Source organism: Leopardus geoffroyi, chromosome B2 (genome assembly GCF_018350155.1).
Source record: "Leopardus geoffroyi isolate Oge1 chromosome B2, O.geoffroyi_Oge1_pat1.0, whole genome shotgun sequence".
Lineage (NCBI taxonomy): Eukaryota > Metazoa > Chordata > Mammalia > Carnivora > Felidae > Leopardus > Leopardus geoffroyi.
In genome coordinates, this window is record NC_059332.1 from 106,941,334 (window position 1) to 106,964,274 (window position 22,941).

At 35.8% G+C, this 22,941-nt stretch overlaps 1 protein-coding gene across 3 annotated transcripts in view; it reads right to left on the reverse strand.

The window, feature by feature from the left end:
• Positions 1-1,538: 1,538 nt before the first annotated feature.
• The window catches only part of CEP85L (centrosomal protein 85 like), a 171,335-nt gene continuing 149,932 nt past the window's right edge, over positions 1,539-22,941 (reverse strand). For 2 of the 3 annotated variants that reach the window (XM_045499406.1, XM_045499405.1), the window contains 3 exons: positions 13,304-13,411; positions 11,114-11,345; positions 1,539-6,424 (listed from right to left, as the gene is read on the reverse strand). In XM_045499406.1, coding sequence (XP_045355362.1) covers positions 6,261-6,424; positions 11,114-11,345; positions 13,304-13,411 — 504 coding nt within the window. In that variant the 3' untranslated portion in view covers positions 1,539-6,260. The remainder of the gene's footprint in view (positions 6,425-11,113; positions 11,346-13,303; positions 13,412-22,941) is intronic. The other variant, XR_006717520.1, reaches the window with a different exon arrangement.

Sequence of the window (22,941 nt, forward strand, 5' to 3'; positions counted from 1 at the left end):
TCAGCAGTGACCGTGAAGACAGAGTTTAAGTAAATATAGGTTGACTAAAAAAGATTGTTATTTTTGCGATCACATTAAATTTTTGTCAGGACCGCAGTGTTATTTAAATATTTTGGAAATCTTCTATCCTAAGGTCAAGCCTCAAACTGGAACTCCTTCAAATCAAGGAGAATGTCTTAACTGAAAAGATGTTAGAGTGCTATCATTTTTCAAATGTTTGCTCTTCTGGATCCATACTCTCCCATTTTGTGCCAATACTAATAATGCATCTCACACCTCTTTAAAAAATTTTTTTTCCAACGTTTATTTATTTTTGGGACAGAGAGAGACAGAGCATGAACGGGGGAGGGTCAGAGAGAGAGGGAGACACAGAATTGGAAACAGGCTCCAGGCTCTGAACCATCAGCCCAGAGCCCGACGTGGGGCTCGAACTCACGGAGCGCGAGATCGTGACCTGGCTGAAGTCGGACGCTTAACCGACTGCGCCACCCAGGTGCCCCACACACCTCTTTTAAATGGAGTCCTCTGTGTTCCCACACAGAATGGTTCTGTTTGGTTGGGGAAATTGGCATAAAAAGAAGCTCAAACCATTGACAAAATCACTGGGATTATACATGATCAAAAGCTCTTTGTTGACTCCCCTCATCAAAACACTTTTTTTTTAACCAGATAAAAAATCATCATATCTTTCATTCTGAAGGAGAACTCTCTCCACAAATCACCTTAGACATATTCTAGGATTTTATCCACTCTGTTTTTATTCATAAGACATTTGCTTGCAACCTAAATGGTCTGTGATACATGATTTCCAAAGTGGTCCTTCTCCTGCTAACTGAATTAGATGCCTCGCGAAAGATGACAGCAATACCAAGTTAGCTGGACTGAAAACAGATACTGCTAATCCAAATATCAACCAACTTCCTAGAGACACTGAGGCTGCTGCCCATATGCGTTAGAACAGAACCAACAAGGACCGAGGGTGCCATCCACAGGGCATCTCTGGGCCTAGGCTAGCAAACCATCAAAGCTGAGATGTCAACACCCCTGCATGGTTACCTTTTAATGAGGTATCAATAAGGTTTCAACCTTTGATTAAAGGGGGGAAAATAAAAAAAGGTTTAACTTGTCAGTCCAACCTTCCAGCAATAGGGAAAACTGAAACCAATTGTGTCTGTTGGAAAAGTAGAAAGAAGACTATTGATTTAAATAGGGATTTTAAAAATTCAAAAGGGGGACACAGCACTATCGGCTAAAATAAATCTAGGGATGCCTTTGTATTTATGGCACCTGTCATCAGAAAATCTCAGCGCCCTTCATGGCAAGGCCCTGAGAAAAAAACCTTTTCTCAGTTATAACTATAAAGAAATTATAACAGAGACTGAAAGAAAAATCCATGTTCTAGTCAAAGATTCTCTTGTGTATTTATAGGAAGCTTTTATCTAAAAGTCAAGTCAGCATATTCTTATACTGAGAATTCAGTGGAGTCTACAATTTCCAATACATTCTTATATTAACATTAGGCACTTGGAAGACATTCATCTTTTTATAAAAAATTTATTTCTCTGTAAATACAAATTCCAACATCACAAACAATAGTCCAGTGGAAAAATACTTAGCCATTAACATTGAAAACTTTTTTTTAATTTAATAAATAGAACTTTGGCATTCAAAATTCTAGCTGTAAACCCTATTAGAAAACAAAAACAAAAAAACCCCTTTACAAAAAAAGAGGCAAGAATGATAGATCAGAAGGCATAAGCCAACCAGTGGCTTCACATTCTCTTTACAATAACTGTATTTCAATTAAGTCATGACCATTTTATTTACACATGAGGTATTCTGGGTGGTTCAAAAACTGAACCTAGTTTACAAAACCACCAGTCACAGTGACTGATTATACACTCTGCTGTGCTTTTAATGTAACCACCTAGCACCTTACTACTTCTTGTCATCACACCAATGTGATGCCAAATTTTATGTTTCTGTATTTAAATATTTATACACATATGTACACACATATACACACAAATAACTACATTCCGAAGGAGTTTCCTGCTCACTATACTGGGAAAGGGCTGGGCTCCAAAGACGTATCCGATACCCTCCTCTCAACTTTCCTAAAGTATTTACCTAGTAATGAAAAACTGCTCCTTGCTTAAGAAAAAATCCTTAATCAGGTCTATTTACAGAAGAACAAGGTGCAATAATCATCAACATTCTTATAACTCATGTAAAATAGAAATGAATGCTTACTGCAGGCAAAAAGGCACAAAAGGTTCTCTCTGTATGCAGCTGCAAGTGTTGTTAATGAATTACTGATTTGAAACTACATTAATATACTCAATACTTTTAAATAAGAAAATTCTAAAAATCCAAAAGCTCTCCCCCCTTCATGATTAAATGTATAATATTATCATACAGTAATATGCCACCATGGCAACTTGGGGTAGGTTAGAAATTATACTCTTTATAATCAAATAGGAAATCATTTTTCTTGTTTTGTGAACACCAAAATTTGCCCAAAATGGAAAGAAACAAAATGAATTAACTTTGGCTCTGAGAGCTACAGCTACTGGCAGTTTCAAATGATATAGTCTGAGCAAGGTTATGAGAACTGCTTCTTACTATAATTACATATCTACAATGATAGAAATTTACATAAAAGAATACCAATAATCCAAACTAAAGGTGTGCATGAGCTGAGCTATGCTATGTAAAAATATAGTCCAAGTTCTCCGCTGCTAAGTTATTCAATGAACTATTACTGATATCAAAAGAACATTTTCCCAATACAGATTTCTTTGAAAATATCCTCTAAGAGATTTCTATTAATGTCTTGAACTATGACAAAATTAATTTATAAGCTCATTAGTGAGTCAGAAATGTACAATATCCATTTTAGCAACACTTTCCGGCCCTTGAGATTGTCTCCAACAAGTTACTGAAAGAAGTCTAATTCAGTTTAATAAGCTGTCATGACCAAAATAAGTTTCACTAAAAAACAATATTGTTAATATTAAATATTGAACCCCATTTCAAACATAAGAAGGGGCCACACTTAAAAAAAATTCAGGCATGACTTACCCAGTCAACACTTGAGCTTTTAAAATTAGAGGCCACTGGAAATTTACTAAGTTAAACTAAAGTCATCCTTTTTGGACATCAAATGAAAAGACAACTACCGTGCCTTTGATTCAGTTAATTTTATCTGCATAGGTAACTGGGTCTTTTATTGAGATACTGTTACTTTATCCTTGCTTTAGTGTCACTGGGGCAGAATAAACTCAACTTCAAAACCCAGCAGATCAATAATAAATGTTAATACTGCATAAGACATTTCCTAAGAAGATAAGCATTTAATTCACAGAAACATAATTAAAATTTTTTCACATACAAGGAAATTTTCAAATAGATTTAACTTCAAAATTTAGGTTAATTTTCATCTCAGATATATATCAGTATAATAACTTCTAAGAACATCCCAGTTTAAACTAGGATAAGACACTACAGTGTTTTCTATCTGCCCATCTTACTTGACCTAATAGTAAAATCTTTGCTTTCAATGAGATATTACTATTACTACATTCTAACACAAGAGGTTATCTAGGGAGAGGGCAATTTTCTGAAAAATAAAATCAATATTAAATGCTGACAAATTAGACTACTACTAGTTTCATTACCCCCCACCCCCCACCCCAATTCCCTCCAAGGCTTTCTACTTATTATTTAGGTCCCTTCACAAACTCCAGACTCCAAGAGATTACATTTTGTAATTCAGAGTTATACCTGAACTATCACATCTTATTTCCCTTTTTTATTTATGGGGGCGTATACATGTTGGAAACTGAAATACATCAGTAGTTTGTCAATTTTTTACTAAGTTAAAATCTCAAGACAAGTAAATTAAGTCAAATTCTGTAAGTTTTAGAAAACTTGTTTAAAAAATCAAATTATTTTATCCTAAGCCAGAAAACAAAAATGTATCTACAGTATATTAAAACAAATGACCAAAAGTTTGTTTAAAACAACAGTAACCATAAAACCCCAAAACATATACTAAAAAACCTCAAAGACATTAAGAACCGAGTGACCCAAATCAGTGATTACTTATGTGCATTAGCACTATCACCTTAGGGTGCCTTTATTTCCCAAACCGTGGAGGCTGGGGATAAGGGTAGGGATTTCTATTCAGAGAGAATGTAAAAATGTGTGCTGCATATCTCTTATCTTTCTCAGATGTTATTATCTATTTTACTGTAAAGGCCCATTTTTCTAGATACTTTTACAAGGCAGAATTCTTTGCATCAGATTTTTGGTATAACTTTACTGCTCCCTGATTGTCTTCAAACCGCCAACATTAAGAAAACAAATGAACACATTAGAATGCCACGTTCTTACCAGTGACTTTTCCTTATTAAGTTAGGGACCTTGGGATGCAGAATCACTATAATGCACTGATTTCTTAGTGCCCAGATCCTAAGAAGCAAGAGTAAGGAATACTCAGGCACTGAACAGAAACAAAGTCTGATGTCCTTACAATGTATTATAACTGACTGTTGCAACATAACCTTAAAATAACTTACTGAGCACTGCATATAAGCCAAATTTTGAACTGAATGTCTTCGTGGGCAGTTTCCTTGAAGTTCTTATCCCACATATGTTTTCACTGCTGAAAATATTTAAGAAAAATCTTTTCTAGGAGCAGCCTTTATACCAGTATTTAAGCCTGGCAAAAAAACCCAAAACAAAACAAAACAAAACAAAACAAAACAAAACAAAACAAAACAAAAACCAGACACATGATCTGTTCTTGCCCCAAACAGTATTTTCCTGCTTAATTACCACCCCTTATTCCTTCTCTCTCTTATTTAGTCTTGACCTGTATGAGACCTGGTTGCATCAAGAAAACAAACCAGTTTTTAAAGGACAATGATTGCTATAAGTATTCAAAAGAATGCAATAAATGCTCTAAAGGCATTAAAATACATAGTCCTTCCAAAATACCAACTAAAACAGGAATATACTCATTTGGAAGTTTAAATAATTGTGTCTACTTAACAATCAGTTGCATTTCATAGTGATATCCTGTATTCCTGAAGAAGAACTAACCTGGTCAAGTTTGTAGTCTATGAAAAACCCTGTTTTTAATGTACTTTACTTAATAAATGGAATTGAAACATCACCTGGTTTAAACTTTATGTTAGTGATAATTCAGATATAAAGAATACAGACTGGCTTTTCTTAAAACATATACTTTATGTTTTAAAACTTTAAAACATATACAAAACTCCTGAAATGTAAACGTTTGAGAATTGGATAAATAAACTACTGTTCCAGAGTGACTTTTCACTTAATCCTTCTTTTACAACAGCCTTAGAAGGTTTGCATTAATTCTTTATGGCTTTGTTTACATTGATATATGTAAGTAAATAGTAATTGTAAATAGTAAGGGACATGTTAAAATTAGTTCAGATTATGTTAAAATGCCTTGTGACATATAAATTACAATGCTAATGAAAAAGATCATCACATCAAAATTTCATACCTCTAAGGCAATCCATAATCACTCTGGAAAAATAGCTGACCTATCTACAGTACTAAAATCAACCCAATCCCACAACCTCATCATCTCAGCACAGTGGTTGTTCAAAATACAAATGGTTTTGCCAGCTGTACTACTATTAAAACACTTGCCTGCTGTTGAATACTCTTGTTCAGCCAGCCCTTGAAAACCTCAAAGTACAACACAAGCTTCTACATTAAAGAAAAGAAATACAAGAATAAACAGTGTGTGCCTTTCTTAGAAGCTTTGCTTTGACCCTAGAAATCCTTATAATTTTGTGAATAACACACATGCACGCACACACGCGCGTGCGCGCACATACACACACACACACACACACACACACATACAATTACAGATAAAAAAAAATCCTACCCCATTATCTGAAGGGCACTCTTCACAGCTTGGTCCTACGATCAGTAGTTTGAGAATACAGATTTTTTTTTTTTTTTTCTTAAACACTTTATCACATTTTTCAAATAGTAAGTCATTCTTTTGGCCTGATTAGATGAGCCCCTTTGAAACCTCATCAAATCCCCTTTCTCACCCCAATAAAACAAATTTACGGAAAAAAATCCTATGTGTAAGCGATATGTCACTTGTGACTTTCCATTATGGCTCCTAAAAAGAAATATGAAGAACTGTAACACAGCAGCATTTAACAATGGGTCATTATTGCTGTGGGACCAATAGTTGATCATTGGGTAATGCAGTTGTCTCCCATGTCCTGAGCATAGCGGTCTGATATTGTAGTCCTTAATTCGTCAATGTCCCTCCGTAACTGGCATACATCTGACAATTTTTTAGTGAGTGTCTCTGGGCTGTAGTCATTCTCAGTCTCTTCAGCTGAACAGTTCATTGCTGTGGAAATAAAATATGGAGAGAATGTCTCAAACTTTTCCAAATAAAGTCACTTTAGGATTTTTAAACTTAATTATAAGTAGAAATATAATGCCATATGCTGAACACGAGTCCGGCTAAGGTTTAAATTATGTATCATTCACTATTAAATAGATCTTACTACTTAGTCCTGTTAAAATTTTGCTAATTAAGTCGCATTAAACCTATATAGTAATACAAATGTTCAACATGTTTAAAGGATGACAGTATTCCCAAAGTAGGAAAAAACATGCTCTAATAGCTCTCATCAAGCTCAACTACAGCATTCATTTCTTCTGACTTGACAAAAATCTGAAAATCACTTCTGTTTTCAGGGGTGATAGCTTAAATTTTTATAGACTGCAAAGTGGGTTTATTGGCATGGAAACACAAATTTCCAAAATACATGGTAAGTGTGTGTGAGTGTGTGTGTGTGTGTGTGTGTGTGTGTGTGTGTGTATTGTGTTGAAAGCCTACAACCCCACACAATTGAATTGAACTGATGGCTAGTTGCCCAATGGCTGAGTAACTGAGGGTGAGGCCCTGAGTCAGCTAGCTTTAATTATTTTCATCAGTTCCTTTCTTTGTCAGCACATCTCAACCTAAAAGCAGATGGAGCCAATAACTGTAAAGTAAGTCTTTCCTTCTACCATCATTGGCACTGGTAGCTTACTGGAGGCATAAGAGTCAGGTTAACTTATTTGTTATTTTAACAAACACTAACTGAACATGATCCAGGCACTATGCTAGATGCTGAGGCCAGCAAAATAATGGATGTAGTGGCTTATTCTTAATGATTTACATGCACTTTCATAAACAAATAAGCACAGTCAAGTACTGTGAGAGACCTAGCACCATACACAAGCTACAGTGGCACAAAGAAGAGGACAACAAGCTTAACTGGAAAGGGTACAAGTTCACTGGATAGGCCAAGGAAGCAGAATGAACAAAAGTATGTATAAAGGCAGAAAACCAAAGAATCTGAGGAACTTCAAAAAAAAAAAAAAAAAAAGTCAGTAACCAGCTCTAAAATGGGAGAATACAAATTATGAGAGGAAAGTGCCACAAAACAAGGCTGGAAGAGGCACGTGGGAGCTGCCTATCTCTATTTTGGGGACTGTTAGTATTAAGAAATCAGAATCACCATTAGGTTAGATGAACTCTGGCAGCAATGTGAAAAAATGCATTAGTGGGGGAAAGTGGGCTAGACAGTGCAGAAAAAGGAATCTGAAAGCTTTATTTAAGGCAACAGTGCAATGGAGATGTAATGGTAGGAATGAATGCCAGGAAGGACCGGTAGAAATGATACAGCCTAACCATCATGAGTTGGGTAGGGATTAGGGACTAGGCACAGGAAACACACAGATAAAAGAAGGAGCAGGATGGAAGATAAAATTCTAGGTTGGGATGATAGGTGGATGATGGTGCTACTCACTGAGAGGAGGAGCAGGTTTAGGGAGGGAAGAAAGGTAGTTTCTGTTTTGGATATAGTGAGTCTATGATGCCTATGGAAGAGCTGGTTCTAACGTAAGGTTAGTATAGTCAAGAGCCCAGAAGGAACATTCTAGGCAGGGTAAGAGATAAACGTCCATATGGGTCAAAGGTACGGTGCTAACAGAAAACTAAAGAATGTGGATAGTATTACTCAGAGAAAAATATACAAAAAGAGAAACAAAATCATACAAATTGTTGAGGAAGAAGTAAAATTTTCACTATTTGTAGATGACACTACTTGCAGAAAGCCCTGAAGACTACCAAAGAATTGATAGATTAATTCAGTAAAGTCACAGGATACAAAATTATAGAAATATAGAGAAATATGTTGCATTTCTATGCACCAATAATGAGACAGCATAAAGAGAAATTAAGAAAATAATCCCATTTACAATTGCATCAAAAAGAATAAAATACCTAGGAATACACTTAACCCACGAGGTGAAGACTTGTACACCATAAACTATAAAACATGGATGAAAGATATTGAAGATGACCCCAACAAATGGAAAGATATTCTGAGCTCATAAATTGGAACAACAAGTATTGTTAAGATGTCCATACTACTCAAAGCAATCTATAGATTTAATGTAATCCCTGTCAAAATACCGACATTTTTCATAGAATTAGCACAATACTAAAATCTGTATGGAACTACAAAAGATCCCAAACAGCCAAAGAAATCTTGAGAAAAAACAACAAAGGTTGAGGTATCACAATCCCAGATTTCAAGGTGTATTACTACAAAGCTGTAGTAATCAAAACAGTATGGTACTGGCACAAAAACAGACACATATAGATCAACAGAACAAAGAGCCCAGATATAAATCTATGCTTATATGGTCAATTAATCTTTGATAATAGATGCAAAAATATATAATGGGGGAGAAGGAAAGTCTTTTCAACAAATGTTGTTGGGAAAACTGGACAAGCTACATGCAAAAGAATGAAAGTGGACTGCTTTCTTAGACCACACACAAAAATAAACTCAAAATGGATTAAAGACCTAAATATGAGACCTGAAACCATAAAACTCCTAGAAGAAAACATAGGCAGTATTTCTTTGACATCAGCCACAGAAACATGTTTCTAAATATGCAAGGGAAACAAAAGCAAAATCAAAATGTTGGGATTATACCAAAATAAAAAGCTTTTGCACAGCAAAACAAAAACCACCAATAAAACAAAAGACAATCTACTGGATGGGAGAAGATACTTGCAAATGATATATTTGATAAAGGATTAATATCAAAATATATAAAGAACTTATACAACTCAGTACCAAAAACCCCACAAATAATCCAATTTAAAAAAAGAAACAAAAAATCAACAACAAAAGATTTATGGGAGACACCAATATTTAAGTGGCAGAGAATTCCACAGACGACTGAGACTAAGCAGTCATAAAGATAGAAGCAGAACCTAGAGAACAAAGTCATGGAAACCACGGTAGCAGCGCATTTACAAAAAAAGGAGGGATGAAAAGCATCAATGGACAGTGGATGGAGTGAGGAGATTCAAAATGGACTGGAGATTCAAAATAATCCACTGGTTTTTGACAAGTGAACAGTCTAGTCAGATTTTCACAGTACCAAACTATAAGGTAAGGAGTATAAACTTTAAATACTGGAAGGGGTATACACTAGGAGGTGAATGTGGCAAACTTCTTGAGTCTTCCTTTCATTCACATTTGGAAATCTCTCTTAATCTGGTAACTGGAAAGGTTGACAAATACTATACAGGAGAATATAAATGCAGAAGGTTACAAAAGAACTGAAGGCGTGACCAGCTCTAAAATGGTGAAGAAAATAAGTCTTTTGTGTGTGAGCTTTTGGTTGCTCTGAGGGATCACTGCTAACTAAACCACCCCATGTTCACTTGGCAAATTCTCCCTCCTCTAAGATTCAACCCAAACACCAGCTACCCACGGAGTCTTCACAGCCCTTCCCAGGTAGACTTAATTAGTTTTCCCTTTAGGCTCCCACCATCCTCTGTCCATATCTCAATTATAGTACTCATCACAATGCTCTAGTAGTTTATGTGTGGGTAAGGGCAGTGTTCAATTGCATTATCAGCATCTTAGTACCTGGACCGTATAAGGCATTTAAAAATTACTTCCTGAGTGAGTGAATATACTTAAACTTTCAAATATTTTTTACATACCCACACTCATGTGTGTACATACACATCTATGAAGTGGAAGGGAAAACTCTACTGACATCTCTGAGCACAGTTACAGTTTCATTTAAAAAGGGATATACTTTGATCAAAAGTGTTACTTGGTTTGCCGAAACAACTATCATGATGCCAGATGTGGAATCTTTTTGATGAAACTGCAAATAAAACTAGTCCCCAGTCTAGTTACATTATTAACCCTATTATTAGATAATTGCTCAATACAACATGGTAGGTGCATAATACTTAAAAGTCTTACTCCATTCATGTCTCTTTACTTATGTCCATTTTTTCTGTATTCAAAAGAGACCAACATATGTCAATATCATAATGATTTAGAACCACAAGCAGAGATGTGTGTTTCTGCAAAAGTAGCACAGAAGGACTCTAGGATATTCCTGGGGCAGCTCTCTCGCAACTATGTGTGGAAGAAGATGGAATTGAGGGATAATGGGTGGGTGACACACTGAAAGGGACAAAGTCAGAATGTATGCATGACAAGGGCAACAGATATATGGGCCATGAAAACCAGCTCTTGTGACAGCACTGGTACATATATTAAGTCATTGCCATAGAACATACACTGCATAGGAAAGCAAATGAGTATCTTTTCTCAAATAGTTTAACGCAGACAGATGGCTGGGTCATTAACTTAGAGAATTACCACATGAAAGCAAACAGAATCATTGCTTTTAGAAGAGTAACCAGGAAATCACCCCTAACTACCACTCCAGTCACATATTAACAGATTCAGCAGAGCTCATCCACACAGGCAGTCTGCCAAGTGGCAGTCTGAATCAACTATGAACCTGATCACTTCTATAAGGATAACGAAGTAATAACGGTTATTTACACACCTACAGATTTATTCAGAGATTTATAAATCTAAGTAGGAAAGGACATAAAAACAAATAGAAAAAAGGCAGTCAGAAATTCCTGATTCATGAAGACAGGTTTCTAATTGCTAAGCGATATAGTAAGGACAAGGCATCAGCCACTTACATCTGATTCCCAGTAATAAGGAAAGATTAGGCTCCTTGCCCTGAGCACGCTGATTAAGAATACTACACAATGCCTTCAAGTCAAACAAACAATAGGACATTTCCTTGAACAGCTGATCAATCACACTCAAATCAGATAGTGGCCATTTAGTGAGTACTGTCTGCTGCCTGGATTGGTCTCCTTCCTGGCCTTGATCCAATAAAGAGCACGTCTCTTCTGTTTGTCTTTGGTTCTGCAACGCATAAAGAAAACAAAAATCAGGTTGTTAGGTCAGAGGAAGGTACTCAAAGGACATACAGGTTAACATTTTCCACCATCTATAAACAAAATGATAGAGTCCTATTACATTCACATTAACCAAGTTTAACTGCATACACACAGTAGGGAAAAAAAAAAAAGAAAAGGAATTTAAACAGTGAAAATGATTCAATGGTTCCTCTGGACCATCTCATGCCCCAGGGTAAACCTGAGAAAGGCAACAAATCCAGATTCAGTGTCTAGGAGTATCTCATATCATATAACATCACCTGATAAGCATCTGGGTTATGTATGTGTTTTTTTATGATGAGATTTATCCCAAGAACAAAAAGACCTATGAAGAAATTTTAAACCTCATCCTATAGTTTTACTGTTAGTAGGGATAATGATTTAGTTACTTTAAACTATCTGTTGCAAACTGAGGAAAAAGTTTTTATGTTTTGTTAATGTTGACAGGTACCAAAAGTTTCAGCAAAAGAGAAAAAGAAATACAAGTATAAAATCAAAGAAGGAAACAAAACCCCTAATAATCTTGAATTGTGAAATCCGAATTGGAAATATCAATATGAACTCATAAATTATCATACTCAGAAAAAGCTACCTTCACCTTATCCCCCAAACTGTCACCATCTATCTACTCTTCATCCTGAAAACTGCTAATTAGAGACAATATAAAGCTTTCCAGTTGGAACTCTATTTAAAAATTACCAAATAGCTTGCACTGATGAGGAAAATATCTTTTAATAGATGAATGCCAGCTAATAAATATAAAAATAACTAGGAAAAAATATGATTTTAATCATGTAACGATCCAGACAATTATCACCAGTGAATACGAAAACCATCAAGGGAAAGGGTGCTAATAAACCGCATATTCACACAGTTACCTAAGTAGCTCTCCATACACTACCTACTGTTTGCAGAGGCCATAATGTAACAAAGGGAAGAATAAGTCTGTTATTTTAAACATTTTAACCCGGTGAACTCAGTATTTCTGTCACTTACAGTGGGATAACCAAACATATATAGTTTGATGATATGAACAATGCCTACAAAGTATTAATGACAAAAAAATGTTTGACTTGACTTACTGACATCTTTAGTTCTTCTTGTAGCTTATAAGAAATAGAAGGGGTAAAGAACAAGATAAATGACACCATGAGGAGGCAATCAGGCAAATCTAGGTCTGACAATCTGTAACTCTATAAGACAACAGGCCCAGGTTTGTCAACAAGTCACTAACATGGACAAAATGAGAAACTTTAGATTTATAAGACAAAATAAAATGCAACTCATGGTCTTTTTTGATTGAATGCTAGTTTCAACTGTCATTATAAAAAGCATTTGAATTTCCCAAAGGGGAAATTTTAGTATAAACTAGGTATTATCCAATATCGAGGAACATTATTCTTACTGGGTGTGACAATGGTGGTATGTTTGTACAGGAAATGTCCCTAACTTTTGGAGATGCATTCTTGGGTATTTAGAAGCAAAATGTCATGATTAGAGTTAAAAAACTAAAGTAAATATTTTCTGTATAATGTAAGCCATATATGTCAGCTTATAATTAAGTGAAGAAAGTATAATCTGTTCCAATGATGAAGTGTTAACATTGCACCCTTCTTAAGGATTTTCAAGGATAATTTTGTTTATATTCAATTTACACTTTATTCAATTACTTTGGGACCTAATCTCTATATAGCATTTGCCTGTTGTAGTTAAGTCTTTGGAGTTGTATTCTAAGACATGAGAAAAATAAAAGTTTACCTTTTTGATTATAACTTTGTAAGAAACCTAATGGATTTAATTAACTGACATATCAAAATCCAATCTTCAACTAAAAATATTCCATGATATGTACAAAATAAGCATGTGCTTTAACTTAAGTACTGAATCATTCTTTGACAGCAATTTGAATTTTTTTTTACTCACATCAAGCAATGTTTTTGTTAATCTCTGTAGGTTTCTTTCTTTCTTTTCCAGCTCTTCCATCATCTTTTGAGTAGTCAATTTTTCTTTAGAAAGCTTCCCTTGCATAGACTAGAATAAAGAGAATTGGAAAGCAGAGAATGTTGTTAATGCTAAAAGCAAAATGCAGTCAGGTAGGTAGACAGGAATACAGGCTCTGAAATACTTTGAATCTGTCCTCCCCCTCCCCTTGGAAGATGAAGCCTTCATTTTAAAACAACCCTTACTGCATCTAGAGTGGATGACAACAAAGGAAAAAACAAATATCATCTTTACCAAGAAAGTCGACAGTCTGGGTAAAACATGTTAAACCTAAAGCAGCTGGTGTTGAATGCTATGTTACAAACAGCTCTTACTAACTGATTTTTTGTTCATGTATTCAGAGTGTTTTAGCAAATCTATACCTCCCATGCTCCACATCCCATTTTTCTCGTGGTTAATAAAATACAAGATAATAAGATCATAAGACCATCCTCATTTTCTATCATTTGAAACATAGCTAAACACACTTCTCTCAGTGTATGGTATTCTGAGCAGTGAATATGATGAATTCAGGCCAAAGGTCTATTATGGGACTTTGATAAATGAATCTCTTTCTTAACTCTATAAATTACAAATTATCCATTGTAATAAAATTCTGAGTGTACCAAAACGGTATATAGGATATTTTAAGAGTACTTGGGTCACTTCAGCTGCTAAGTCTGATTTTCAGCTACACACCAAAGATAAACTTGCCATAAACTCTGTAGTTATCAGTGGTTTCTAGAGGTTTTAATTAACACTTTTTCCTTTTGTGAAATCACAAGATCAATAAACATTTGACAAGAAAAGAGATTTCTTTTTTCCCCCCCTCTCAGGACTATATTTATTTAGTCCCAATTCTGAAACTACTTCAGCATGCTGACTGCTTAAATAGTACACAATACATTATGAAGGTTTCCCCCCGCTCATATTATCTCTGGCTAGGATAAAAGAAGATAGCTGTCACCATGGGTTGAGATAAGATTCTGTAAATATAAAGCAGTTTTCTTAGTAACAGATATTCAACTTTGTAGCTTATTACTTGGATTTGTTTGCTAAACTCTATACAAAATTTGTTTACATTTAATAACTCGTAAGTTGGTTACAAATGAATTATGCTCTGGGGTGCCTGGGTGGCGCATTCAGTTAAGCATCCAACTCCAGCTCAGGTCATGATTTCCCAGTTCATGGGTTTGAGTACTGCATTGGGCTCTATGCTGACAGCTTGGAGCCTGGAGCCTGCTTTGGATTCTGCGTCTCCCTCTGTCTCTGTCCCTACCCAGCTTGTGCAGTTTCTCCCTCAAAAATAAACATTAAAAAAAGAAAAGTGAATTAAGCTCTATAACAAGTGTATTTCCTTCCAGGGAAAACTTTATATCTCACAAAATTTAATCTCACAGCAGAAAGTCACATGGATTCTGAAATTCCTTTGTAACTGCATGTGAATGAACCAAAAACCTATTTGAATGATATGTATTTATTTATCTGGCTGAAGATCTAAGCTTACAGGCATAACAAGATTATCTGACTGGAATCCAGAATTTATCCTACATTTTCTTAAGATTTTTGACTATTTATCTTATTAGCATTGTGGAGGAAAGGCATAACAGTTAAGCTACTCTAAATCTAACATTTTAACAATAAAATCTGACCCTGAGAGGTATTTTCACAATACTATAATGTAATCTAGTGTTTTATATTTTTACCAGTTCAGTCATACTGAATGTGATTAATAATTAGCAAGCAAATCTGACTAACATGTTCATATATAAGACAATTTAAATCAGAAACAGGTAATTGTCTCCATCAGATTAAATATGAAATGTTTGGCATTAGTGCTATTTTTCATAAGAAAAAAATCTGGATTTGGGAAATATATTAAGCTTAAGATGTTTGTTATGTTGGTTGGGTTCAGGGTACTTATGAAACAGTCCTTTAATAGGGGAAAGAGTTCACAGATAAACTTATCCTAAAAGGCCCATATGTTGTATAACCTCTAGACTAATATGAGGGTATGAGTGCCATAGCTGTCTGACACAACATTCTATCTATAAGATTATTTCTCTATCCTAAATTGTATGAAAAAGCATATGTTTAAAGCTTAAGAAAAAAAGAGAAAGGAAAATTTCCAGTAATCTTAGAACGGGATTACTAACATTAAAAACTTTAATTTTCAAATGTCTACAATATGTCTATAAATTTCCAGTTAATCATCTTTTAAAAATTCTAAGTTACTAACCTATATATATTTATCACATTCTTTTTAAAAAACTTTTTTTTAATGTTTATTCATTTTTGAGAGAGAGAGAGGGTGGGGGAGGGGCAGAGAGAAAGGGAGATAACAGAATCTGAAGCAGCTCCAGGCTCTGAGCCTTCACCACAGAGCCTGATATGGGGCTGGAACTCACAGACTATGTGATAATGACCTGAGCCACTTAACCAACTGAACCACCCAGCCACCCCTATCACAATCATTCTTAAAGTTGAAAAATGGTTTTAAAAACATTTGTTGTTGGGGCGCCTGGGTGGCTCAGTCGGTTGAGTGGCCGACTTCAGCTCAGGTCATGATCTCGTGGCCCGTGAGTTCGAGCCCCGCGTCGGGCTCTGTGCTGACAGCTCAGAGCCTGGAGCCTGTTTCAGATTCTGTGTCTCCCTCTCTCTGACCCTCCCCCGTTCATGCTCTGTCTCTCTCTATCTCAAAAATAAATAAACGTTAAAAAAAAACATTTCTTAAAAAAAACATTTGTTGTTTTGATCTAAATATCTAGAAATGCTATCTTTTGTCCCATAAACAAAATAGCTCAAATGAAGGAAAGACAGCTGTGCCTTCACCAATAAATATCATGTATTCCACAAACTCGATTTAAGAGAAAGTATTTTGATTAAAAACTTGTGTTAGCAGTTTTACTATATAAACACACACAACTCCATCCCAAACAATGCACCTATATGCGCGCGCGTGCGCACACACACACACACCACACACAAAAACACCATACAAGAGTTTCACAAATACATTTCTTCATGCAATCATTCATTTAGCAAAAATTATAACCAAGCACAGTCTGTGCACTGGATGATGATTCCTCAGTGAATAAACAGTCAAAACTCTGGCCCTTTCATAACTTTTACTAGGAAGTAAAAGATCAAAGAAAATAAACAATGTGTAAGTTACATAGTATTTTGTATTAGAATTTGACTAGCGCTTTGGAGAACAAATTAGCATGGCAAGGGAGAGGAGGTGGAGATCACAAATGGAGCAGAGTATAGGCTCATAGAAAAAAGGTGACGTTTGAGCAATGGCTTGAAGGAGGTGAAAGACTGCATCTCATAGATATCTACAGTGTGTTTCAGTCAGTGCAAAGGTTCTGAGCCAGATGGTGTCTTCTGTGTTGAGAAAACGCCAGAGAGCCAGGGTGGCAGAAAATAGTAAAAGATGAAGTCAGAGAAAGCACAGATTGTGTAAGGCTGCTGAGCCAGTGAAAAAACTTTGATTTTTACTTTGGAAAAAAGGAGGAACCATTAAAAGATTCTGAGAAGAGACATGACATGATCTGGTTTTTGTTTAATAGGTCACTCAGGCTGATGAGAATAGACTTCAGGCAACCAAAGATGGAAGCAGGCAGAAATAATTCATATGAAGAATAAAGATGTGTTGGACCAGGGTGGTCAGGAGAAGTCAGATGCTAGATATATTTTGAAGGTAATAAGATTTGTTCACAAATACGAGGCAGAAGAGAAGGGTAAGTCTAAGGTTTCTGGAGTGAACAAATGGAAGGAAAAATTTTCCATCAATAGAGAAGGGCCTGAACATGGATGGTAGAGTAGGTTTTACTATTTTCTCTTTGGGGAAGGAAAGAAATTCAATTTGGATTTATTATGTCTGATATGTCAAGTGGTACTGTTGAGTAGGGAGTTGGATGTACAAGTTGTAAGGTCAGGAAGAATTATGAGCTGGAAGAAGTTAGGGCGTAGTGAGCAGACACATTACATGCAAAGCCATGGGACTGGGCAAGATCACTAAGACAAATACAGGTACAGAATTCTAGGAAAGAAACAGACCTTTTTTGAAATATGGTACAACTTTTTGAAAGCATTTTACATGTCTGCACAATAAACTTTAACTTAAATATCACAAATACAATTAAACGTATCCCCCTAAATTATAAGAAAGAAAACTTCTAATAAGGTACTTTGTCCAATTTTTATACACTAGCCTACTAGTCTGCCTATATCTTTATTATAATAGGATTTATGTTACAGATGTTAAATTTATTGTGTCCAGTTAAATAAAACAAGAAAATAACAATAAAAACTTTAAAAAGAAAGTTCTTCTAAAATTTTTTCATTTAAAATTTTATTGTATGTATTTTAATGATCTAGATATAGGGCATAAGTGAATCAGTTTGAATTTATTATTGAGAACAGATACAAAGTTTCATGCTGTTATGATTCCATTAGTACAAATACCACTATTCTTGTAACAGCTTACGTAACTATACATGAAAGGTAAGATCATGGCGCTACTAGCATTAGAAATAGCAGTAAGAAGCACGTACGTAACAGAAAGGTAATAATGGCATCTACAAAGCATTAATAAGGGGAATGCATTCTCTGAATGAAATTGATATTTTTTCTCAACTCCTTTTATTTTATTTTTAAATAGTTTTTCTTTTGTTTTAATGTTTACTTATTTTGAGAGCAAGTACGCCATGTGCACAAGCAAGTGGGGGAGAGGCAGAGAGAGAGAATCCCAAGCATGCTCCACACTGTCAGTGCAGAGCCGGATGCAGGGCTTGATCTCACAACCCGTGAGGTCATGACCTGAGCCTAAATCAAGAGTCGGATGCTTAACTGACTGAGCCACCCAGGTCCCCATCAACATCTTTAGAAAAACTAGTTAAAAGAAAGATCATCTCCTAAATGAGGCCACTCCTTAAAGACTGGGAGAGGTGGCTGTTTTACCTAATGCATAGAAACAACCACACAGAGTCAAAAAAATTTTCGACAGACTCAAAAAGAACCAGAGGAATATATTCCAAATGAAAGAATAAGAAAACCTCAGAAAAAGGCCTTAATGAAACAAAGATAAGTGAGTTCAAAATAGTAGTCATAAAGATGCTCACCAAGATCAGCAAAACAATGCATGAGCAAAGTGAGAATTTCAACAAATAGAATATATAAGAAAGTACCAAGTAGAAGTCATAGAGCTGAAGAGTAGAATAGCTTAACTAAAAATATAACAGATGGATTCTACAGCAGACTAAATGAAGCAGAAGAAAGGTCAGTGAACTCAAAGACAGGGCAGACTTCATTCAATCAGAATAGCAACAAGTAGAAGAATGAAGATCGCTGAAGGGACTGAAAGGACAATCCTAAGCAAATCAATATTTGCATTACAGGGTCCCAGAAGGAAGAAAGAAAAAGGGACAAAAAACTTATTTGAAGAAATAATGGCTGAAAACTTCCCTAATCTGGGGAAGGAAAGAGACATCAAGAGCTAAGAAGCCAAGAGAGTTCCAAATACGATGAACCCAATGAGACCCAAAGGGGCACATTATGATTAAATTCAAAACTTAAAGACAAGGAGAGAATCCTAAAAGCAGCAAGAGGAAAACAAATTGTTATATACAAGGGAACCCCTACAAAATTCTCAACAGATTTTGAGCAGAAACTGTGCAAGCCAGAGGGTGCAGCAAAATCTATTCAAAGAGTTGAAAGTACTGTCAACCAAAAATAGTTAACCCCACAAAGTTGTCCTTCAGAAATGAGGGAGAAATAAAGAATTTTCCAGGGGCACCTGGGTGGCTGTTGGTCAGTTAAGCTTCCCACTTGGGGTCAGGACATGATCTCATGGTTAAGGAGTTTGAACCCTGCATCTATGCTGACAGTAGAGAGTCCGCTTCGGAGCCTCTGATCCCACTTCTCTCCTCCTCTCTCTCTACCCCTCCTTAACTCAAACACACTCTCTTCCTCTCAAAAATAAACCTTAAAAAAAAAAAAAAACTTAAAAAAAAAAAAGGAGTTTTCCAGACAAGCAAAAGCTGAAAGAGTTTATCACCACTTGACTAGCCTTACAAGAAATGTTCAAAGGACTTCTTTAGGCTGAAATGAAAGGGTGCTAAAAGGGTGCTAATTAGTAACAGGAAAACATGTGAACGTATAAATCTCACTGGTAAAAGTAAATATATAGTAAAATTCAAAATAACACTGTAAGGGTGGTGGGTTAATCACTTATAACGCTAGTATGATGGTTAAAACACAAAAGTAGTAGAAACAACTAACAGTGATAGTTTGTTAATGGATACATAAGATAAAAAAGAAAAAGTGGCAACAAAAATATAAAAAGATGGGAGGACTGCATCAAACTAAAAAGCTGCTGCATAGCCACACACACACACACACACACACACACACACACACACACACACAATGAAAAGGCAATCTACCAAATCAGAGAAAATAACTGCAAATCATATCCGTCAAGCGGTTAATATCCAAAATATACAAAGGAACTCATAGAACTTAATTAGCAAACAAAAACAACAAAAAATCTGACAAAAAATGAAGTAAAATGAGGGCGTTTGGGTAGCTCAGTTGGTTAAGCTTCTGACTCCTGATTTCGGCTCAGATCATTATCACACGGTTTGTTGAGTTCGGGCTCTGCATCAGGCTCTGTGCCGACAGCATGGAGCCACGTTGGGATTCTCTCTTTCCCTCTCTTTCTGCCCCTCCCTTGCTCTTCGTCCTCTCTCTCTCTCTCAAAAAAACATTTTTTTTAATTTAAAAAATGGGCAGAAATTCTAAATACACATTTTTCAAAGAAAATATACAGATGGCCAACAGGTACATGAAAAATTGCTTAACATTACTACCTGTCAGAGAAATACAAGTCATAACCACAATGAGATATCGCCTCACATAGTTAGAATGGCCATTATCAAAGACAAGAGATAACAAGCTCTGGTGAGGATGTGGAGAAAAGGGAACCCTTGTGCATTGTTGGTGGGAATGTAAACTCGTGCAACCACTAAGGAAACAAGTATGGAGGTTCCTCAAAATATTAAGAATACAACTACTATACGATTCAGCAATTCTACTTCTGAAAAACACTAACTCAGAAAGATATCTGCACCCCCATGTTCATTGCAGCATTATTTCTAATAGCCAAGACATGGAAACAAACTATCCACTGATAGATGAATGGATCAAGAATGTGTGATATATACAATCTGGTTTATACAAATGGAATATTAATCCAACAATACAAAACAAGAAAATCTTGTCACCTGCAACAAGGTGGATGGACCCTGAGGGCATTATGCTAAGTGAGGTAAGTCAGACAGAGAAAGGCAAATACCATGTGATCTCACTCACCTATGAAACAAAACAAAACAAAACAAAATCCTCAGAGATAACAGAGAACAAATTAATGGTTGGGGTGGGGAGTGGAATTAGGGAAAGGGGGTAAAGAGGTATAAAGTTCCAGTTATAAAATAAGGCCTTGGGGATGTACTGTCCAGCACGATGTCTACAGTTATATTTGAAAATTACTAAGAGAATAGATCTTAAAAGTTCTTATCACAAAAAAAAAAAAAAAAGCAAACTATGTGGTGATGGACATAAACTAGATTATTGTGATCATTTCACAATATATAAAATAACAAATCATTAGATTGTACGCCTGAAACTAATATGTTATATATCTGAATAAAAAATAAGTTAACAGTTAAAAAAAAAAGGTATAGAGTTAATGGTAACAGCATAAGATTTTGTAGTAACACAAAACTAGGTTCTGGGTCTACACCTTATGTGCTGTGCAACCATGGATAAGTTATTCAACCTTTCTAGGTTCCAAGTTCATCAGAAAGAATTTCCAAACTTGTAAGGTATTGTGAAAATTATGCAGTGTGTATACAGACATTTTGGGTGCCTGCCTAGTCTCAAATCCCACAAGTCACAAGCGGCCATATTTTAAGAATTCTGCACCTCTCAGGATTCTCACTGAATCAAGCAGAGTGAACACTTAACCACACCTGAGAACCTGGGATGCAGAGTCTAGGAGTTCATCTCTTCATGATTGGAAATGAACTACAGAATGTAAGAGGCTGCGGACAACTATATTCTGCTATGTGAGCTAAAGAATAAAGGGAGTCTGTGTGCACAGAGAGAAGAGAATGAGACACACTGCAATGAGAGAAGCAACAAAGCCTCTTCTTTCCTGAAGACTGGTTTTATTCCTTCTGATGGGTTCCACAGTATCGCTACGTTCTTTCTACACAGTGGTTCTGTTTTTGCTTAGGCTAAAGTGAATTGGTTTTTTGCTTAAAACCAAAAGCCTAAATGACTTTCACTTGGTACAAAATATTTATGCAATAATCACTAATTCTTCTTATACTATTAAAAGGAGCCCATTTCTTATAACCAATCATCATGATGTACACGTTAAATATCTTACAACTTTGTCAATCATACTTCAATAAAGCTGGAAAAAATAAGAGCCTATTCCAATTCAGCACTGTGGGTTTAATTTTCTTGTGGGCAAAGGTTTTTGGTCTGCTTTGTTCACTAGTTATCCACCAGAAGAATGCCTGGCCCACGGCAGAAACTCAGTTAAAGTTATTGAACAAAAAAAAGATGAGAAAATAACTAAAACCCAATTTAGTTTTTAAGTAAAAGGCTATATTCATTCATTCAAAAATAGTTACGGAGTATCTATGCTATACTATACTGTACTAGTGTTCATTTGGATAAGGATTATTCAAAGAGCATAGTGCACCTATTAGAAAACTCTTAAATAACTATATCAGAAAACAAAACCAGGCACTTTACTTAATCTCAAGGAGCTAATAATACTACCATATTGCAGAGTGTAATACAATAAAAATTTCACTTTGGAGGCAAAATTTCCAAATTCTGCTTCTAGGCAACTGAACACAAGGTGCTTTCTCAAGGCTAGTTTTCTGACATGCTCCAGTTTAAGATCTTTCATGCCTGGAGAAGACCCTTAAAACAAGTCTTTCCCCTAAGGCTTACATAAGGAAGATATCAGACTAACCTCTTGTGCCTTTCTTCCTTTCTCTTGGGATGCTTCCCTTTGAAGCAGCCAGGAGCAATGCCAAGAGCACAAACTGAGGTCAGACAGGAATTAGAACTGGAGCTGAGACCTTAGGCATATCTCTTTAAATCTTGGCTATATCATATATAAAAAGATGCTCTGTCTTACCTTGTAAGCTTACTATTGAGGTTTAGAAATAGTAAATATAATCAGAAGCACAGTTTCTGTGCCACGTAATATCTTCCTCAACAGCATCATCACTGATACCTCTGCACTTATTAGGGGCTCCATTTCTCACTTTAGCCTAATTGTGGAGAAATAGTAAATCCCTTTTCCTCCTTCCTACATACTAATAAAAAGAATTTTCAGGGGTGCCTGGGTGGCTCAGTCGATTAGTGTCCAACTTGGGGGTCAGGTCATGATCTCATGGTTTGTGAGTTTGAGCCCTGCACTGGGCTCTGTGCTGACAGCTCAGAGCCTGGAGCCTGCTTCGGATTCTGTCTCTCTCTCTCTCTCTCTCTCT